This window comes from Rattus rattus, chromosome 1, assembly GCF_011064425.1.
Source record: "Rattus rattus isolate New Zealand chromosome 1, Rrattus_CSIRO_v1, whole genome shotgun sequence".
NCBI lineage: Eukaryota > Metazoa > Chordata > Mammalia > Rodentia > Muridae > Rattus > Rattus rattus.
This window is the reverse complement of record NC_046154.1, coordinates 39,512,798-39,518,819: the sequence shown is the minus strand read 5'-3', so window position 1 is coordinate 39,518,819 and position 6,022 is coordinate 39,512,798. Positions and strand designations below refer to the sequence as shown.

Genomic DNA, 6,022 nt, shown 5'->3' with positions numbered 1-6,022 from the left:
GCCCTGGGATATTTGGGTGTCCTCACGCTGGGAAGCTAGTCAGTCATGACAGCGCTCATATGGTTTAGGAGTTTAGGACAGAATGTCTTCTTAGTCCCACTCGTGGTCTCTCCTGTGACCCGCAAAGACCCATGTGGCACCCAGAACACTGCTTCCCACCAGTGGTTGCTTTAGTTTGTATCTTTTATTTTACCAAAAAATAGCAAAATCTTTCCTCTTTCACAAAAATAGATTTCCCTCCCCACCCCTATGGTCCCTTTTCACAGCCTAGATTTCAGAATATATTATGCAGCCCACCGTGGGGGAATCTCCCACTGTCCTCAGTTCTGAGATACTGCCAAGGCTGCAGGCCAGCATGTTTCCCTTGGGGACATTCCAGGTCCTGTTGCCCTGGAGAGCCCCAGTTGTCTCTCTGGAAGGCAAGGCAGTTCCTCAGACATAAGAAGGGGCCTGGTTTTGGAGGTTTGCCTCAGCATCCAACTCTAGCCAAATGCAGGGTGTGGCAGGGCTTCCTGGCAGCAGGCTAGAGATCGTTACTCAAAACAGAAATGGTTGTGTCTCAGAAAGTGTCTGACGACCTCCATTGCACATGCATCTTGGTGTCACAATCAGCGGCCCGGCCCGAGAGTAGAAGTCAAGAGCCTTGGAGTTTTAGCAGGTTTCAGTTTCCTCTGATGCATACTGAGAGACAGTGACAATATTCTTGTGTGACTTCTTATTCCCATCCTGGCCTTTGGGGATACAGGCTCTGAAAGGGCAAAACCTATTTCTGCCAGTTCCCCTACCTGTGAGTCTGTGTATAAGGCTCAGCATGGAGATACTGAGTAATGGCTACTGAGTGAGGATCCCAGCCCCTCAGAGAGATGTGCTTGGAATTCCAGAAGCCTTGAATGTATCAGGAGGTTGGGCTGAGGCAGGTGTTTTTAGGATGGGAAGGTCTCCATCAGCTACATGATCCTCAGTGTCCTGAGATAGAAGAAAAGACTCTGGATTCTCCAATTCAAGTTCCAGTGGCTTCCTGGTCTGGAGGGCTATTTTGTGCTGGCCTTCAGCCATGTCAGTAGGTTCCAGGTTTGAGATCGAAGTATCTTGTGTCCAAGTTTAAAATCCATGGGACCCTGAGGGATCAAACCCAACCCTCGAGAGGCTTACCATTTGGGCTTTTTTGTTTGTTTTTGAGACAGGGTTTCTCTATGTAGCCCTGGTTGTCCTTGAACTCACTCTGTAGATCAGGCTGGCCTCGAACTCTGAGATCCAACCTGCCTCTGCCTCCTAAGTGCTGGGAATAAAGGTGTGAGCCACCACCGCCCGGCTCAGAGGCTTAATGATAGCAGGCCCTTCTGGAGGCAGAGATGAGTGAATTGACAATTCACAGACATCCTTGGCTGAGCAAATCAGCCACGTGGTGGTAGGTCAGAGATCTAATGAACTCAGGGCAAAGCTGCATTGTCCAACCTCCACTCAAATGCCAGGGACTCATGTTGGTAGGAGATGGCAGTCTAGAAGATTCAGAGGTAAAATTCCATCCACACACACATTTTGTACACTTGTACACATGGTCAGGGTTGGGTCACTAAGCTGTCATTACTCCTATAATGGTCATGGACTTACAGTCAACCTGTCCATCCATCCATCCATCCATCCATCCATCCATCCATCCATCATCCATCATCCATCCATCATCCATCATGAGGGCCTACTATGTGTCTGGAAGGACTTGGATCTCTCAGACAAATCCCTCAACCAATTTCTCTCTCTCTCTCTCTCTCTCTCTCTCTCTCTCTCTCTCTCTCTCTCTCTCACACACACACACACACACACACACACACACACACACACACACACACACACCTGCATGCTCAGGTACAGGCACTCACTCTGTAATTTTCTTGCCATCACTTCGGCCACATCCATCTTCCCCGATGGATCTGGGACCCATCATGGTAGGGTGGAAGTGAAGTATCAGAACAGACACCTGTTTGGCTTACCCTACTCTTGGACTTAATACGAGGGGCTAAACTCCTCCTTGTTGCCCACTTGAAGTCCTCCCTTCTCCATGCATTCTGGGACACACAGACAGACTTCTGAGAAGTCCAGAGGTGTTGGGTCTATAGAGGGTGCCTGCTCTTCAGTAGGCTTTCAGATTTCTCTACCAGCAGGTTCCTAAGGGTCCCCTCTCCCAGCTACACTGTGTTCAGATGGTCCACCTGAGAGGCAACAACATCCAGATCTGGACTCAGTGACAGATCCGTTCTGTCATCTCCCTCTGTAGAGACACAAAGTAAGGAAGGGTTAGTTTGACCTCAGCCTGCCGACGGGCAACTCCTTGCCAAATCATGGGGTTTATTGAGTCTGACCCCTCCCCAACCTCAGCTGCAAACCATGAACACTGACATCTCCATGAATTCTCTGTAAGAGTACAGAATCCACTGTTAGACAAGTTGTCTCCCCTCATATATTCATCTGGGGATGGGCGTTTCATACAGATCAAGAGAGAGCACTGGCAGAGAAGGGTAGTCAGACATAGCCTTACCAGCGGCTCTAGTTCCCTCTGGTCCACGAGGCTGAACTCCTGGATGAAGTAGTAAAAGTGCTTATAGCAGGTGTTGACATGTGCCTCCGCCCCCATGCTGAGGATGCTGTCAAAGTGGTGGATGTAGACGTGGACAAAGACTCGGAAGAGTCGCGTCAGGATCTTGGTGCAGACCTGCTGGAAGTTCTTGGGGAAGGGAACTCCTGGGGATGGAGATGAGTGAAGAGGAATCAAAATCCTAGGGGCAAAACTCTGCCCCTCCCACAGGCAGTCTTTACCCCTCCTCAGCACAGGACACAGAGACAGGCAGAGCAAGAGTTTGGCTGTGGGTTGGGGATTTAGCTCAGTGGTAGAGCACTTGCCTAGCAACCGCAAGGCCCTGGGTTCGGTCCCCAGCTCCGAGAAAAAAAAAAAAGTTTGGCTGCTTCTATAGCTTTCTTTTGGGGTGGGGGAAGTTCTGGGGACTGGACCCAGGAATCATTCGCACCACTGAGCTCCAACTCCAGGCTTCATCTTTCCTTTTAAAGAAGGGCAGATCTGAAAATACCTTCTGCCGCTATAACCCAGGTCACCTGCCACATTCTCCACTCCCTAAAGCAGAACTTTGCAAGCTTACTGCTGGCCAGTCTGCCTCAGACCACAATGAAAATCATGGCATAACCTCTCCCCAGAAGCCTGAGCACCCATACGGACATGCACATCACTTTCTCCTGTACAGTCCAATTGGGAGGCTGTCAGTACGTGGGCCAGTTCTTTATTAAAAACATGGCCCTTCAGAGTTAAGTCTCAATATCCCAGCATGGCATGGAGTGAAGCCTTTATGAGCCAATCCTGACTGCCCTCTGCAGCCACATGCTCAATCCCGCTGCTTACTGTTCTCATAGCTGGCTTACCCGCCACCCCATGCTAACACTTAGGAACTGTTTCAGATAGCATTCATTCAGATATCATTCATTCCTTCAGATACCCAGTAACATAAAGAACTTTCCTTGTGTGAGCCCAGCTCTGAGCTGGGCCCTTTGTACCTCTGCCCTCTGCCCTTTCCAGTTGTGCTGATGGCTCTGATAGTCATTCTAGATATGATAAAATGCAGGTAATGTATAAAGGTGAAGCCACTTGCCTCAGGGCCCACAGTTATTAATTAGTACAAACTGGAGGCAGGATTCAAACCTCTCTGTACAGTAGTGCCTCTCAGAGATAAATGATACAGATCCTGCCTGGCCAGGAAAGGCCACAGAGGTGTGGGAAAGGCAGTGTATGCACACGCCCCACATCCAGGGCAGAGATACAAGTGGCTTACACCCTCATTTCTGCTATGACAAAATCACCGGTCATGTAGTTAAAAGTTTACTCAGGGCTCACACCCCAGGGATGTAGGCTAGAGGAAATTAGAGCCAGGATCAGACTGAGCCCGGGCTCATTCACCTCCACACGCCTTCCTTTCCAGTTCCTTTCCACTGCTCTTTGAGAACCCAACCTAGTCCCTACACTCCCATCGTACTTATCTGGACAATGGCATCTGGGACCCACAATACTGAGTTCCGGTTCTGAGGCCTTTTCTATTCAATGCACGATCCTACAGTTGGCCCCAGTTTGCTCCTGTGTGAAATGAAGGTACCTGCTGCACACAACACTCTGGAAAAGGCAGCAGCAGCTGGGGAGGGGCCCGGTGCTTGAATTGTGACTCAGTGCCCAGCTTTCCTCAGCATTCAGACTTCTTCCCTCGGGGCTTGACCATCTGCCCCACCCATTTGAGTCCCTATAGCCCAGACGGGTGCTGGGACCCAGTTTGCAGGTGGAGCTTCCATGATGAACACAGCTCAGCTTCTGGGTGGGGACCCTGGGCCAGGGTAACTTTACTCATCTCCTAGCCCTGTCCTCACCTGCCCAAGCCCAGCTGAGACAAGAAAAGACCCATGGGCTGGACCTGACTAGGGAGCCCCAAGTCTGAGGGAATGATACCCTTTGGGCCAATCCAGGGTCTAATTCTTCCCTTTCCTGGAGCTAGGATTCAGGAGGGACTCATGGGAGGGGTGGAAGCAAGATCAGACCAAGCACAACAGTATGTCTGTCGCTTGTTCCAGAGAGAGGAGAAATCGTGCCTGTGGACATGCTGGGATAGGCCACAGTGAAACCACTTATGCTTTGGACACTCATGCCCCAAATGGCAGGCAGATAGTCCTTGTTTGATTCTAACCAAGATCCTGCCTCAAACAGTTTCCTCTTCCACTATACAGGAAGGACCCTCCCTGGCTATGCTAACTCTCCAATCACCAGTGCTCACCAACACGTGTAGGAAAGACATCCTCATCATTGATGAGACCCTCGATCCAGTCCATGAGCAATGCCATATAGCGGGGCGCTGAGAGCTTGGCGGGCCTTCGGTACTGACGCTCGTCCTGCCAGCGGTACTCGTAGCGGGGCCCACCAGCCATGACTGGGCAGCTGGTTTCACTGCAGTGCTCAGCCATGGTCCCATAGATGAGGTTGATACGATTAAAGAAGTCCACCACATGCACAGCGATCCAGTCATCGATGCTCTCACCAGGTGGCAACCTCACCACACTCCGCAGGTCCAGGCCGGACTTGAGTGAAGCTTGTGCCTTCTTATATAGCTCAAAGCGCTGCGTGCCAGGCTCGAAGCGCTTCCGGGGCCGGAAAGTCTTGTCCTTAGCAAACACCTGCTTCAGACACAGGGCCATGGCCGGGCAGGTAACGTTGGATGTCTAGGCACAGGGACCTGAAGATGCCCTGCCAGAGACAAGGGCAAGGGAAGTAGTTCAGGGCCTTTTAAAGAGGGTTTCGCTTCCCAACACATCCTTTTTCTTAGCTGTCAGCCTGGGGACAGTTTCTTTACCTCCATGATGCCCTCATCCCCAGCAGTGTCTAATCCTTTGTGGACTACTTTAGCCACACGCCCCACCCCTGAAGCGCTTCCACACGCCTTTCACTCGGCTTACTTTCCTCCCTGCTTTCTTTGAATCTTGCAGAGGGTGTGCCCTGGGCTCCAAACCGGTGTTTACAGGACTTACTGTTGAACTTTACAGAAGGGACAGAGGTTTTCACAGGCCGGCCAGGGAACAGGGACCCCAGACAAGATGTTCTCAGGAAGGCCCATAGGCCAGTCTTGTAGCGAGAGAGTCTGGCTGCACTGTACTTGGGGGAGGCCATGCACCCTGGGCTTTGATTTCCTCTGGGATATCCCGAAGTCTATCCGGCCACCGGGGATTCCCAGGGAGCAGAAGGGACTTTTTTTTTTTTTCCAAAAAAAATGTCTTTTCCTTTTTCTTTACACTGAAAGAGGAAAGGGCCCTCACAAGGCCAGCTGGGTGGCCTTAAGTGTGGCTGCAGGCTCTGCAGGAAGGGGAGGGTGGCAGGCCTAGAAGAGTGCTACTTCCTCTGACAGACACTAGAGTTCCTTTCCTCAAAGCTAACCTCCTTCAATTCCAAAACAGTCTGAGCGCTGCCTTCCTCTTGCACCTGACAGAC

At 51.0% G+C, this 6,022-nt stretch overlaps 1 protein-coding gene across 1 annotated transcript; it reads right to left on the bottom strand.

Annotated features, from left to right (window-relative positions):
* Positions 1-2,033: 2,033 nt before the first annotated feature.
* Mob3c (MOB kinase activator 3C) lies at positions 2,034-5,719 on the bottom strand. The gene is made up of 3 exons (XM_032899521.1): positions 4,818-5,719; positions 2,534-2,736; positions 2,034-2,266 (listed from the first exon to the last, which is right to left on the bottom strand). Exons 1-3 carry the CDS (start codon positions 5,233-5,235, stop codon positions 2,237-2,239), a joined length of 651 nt encoding a protein of 216 aa, XP_032755412.1. The 5' UTR covers positions 5,236-5,719; the 3' UTR covers positions 2,034-2,236.
* Positions 5,720-6,022: the final 303 nt, after the last annotated feature.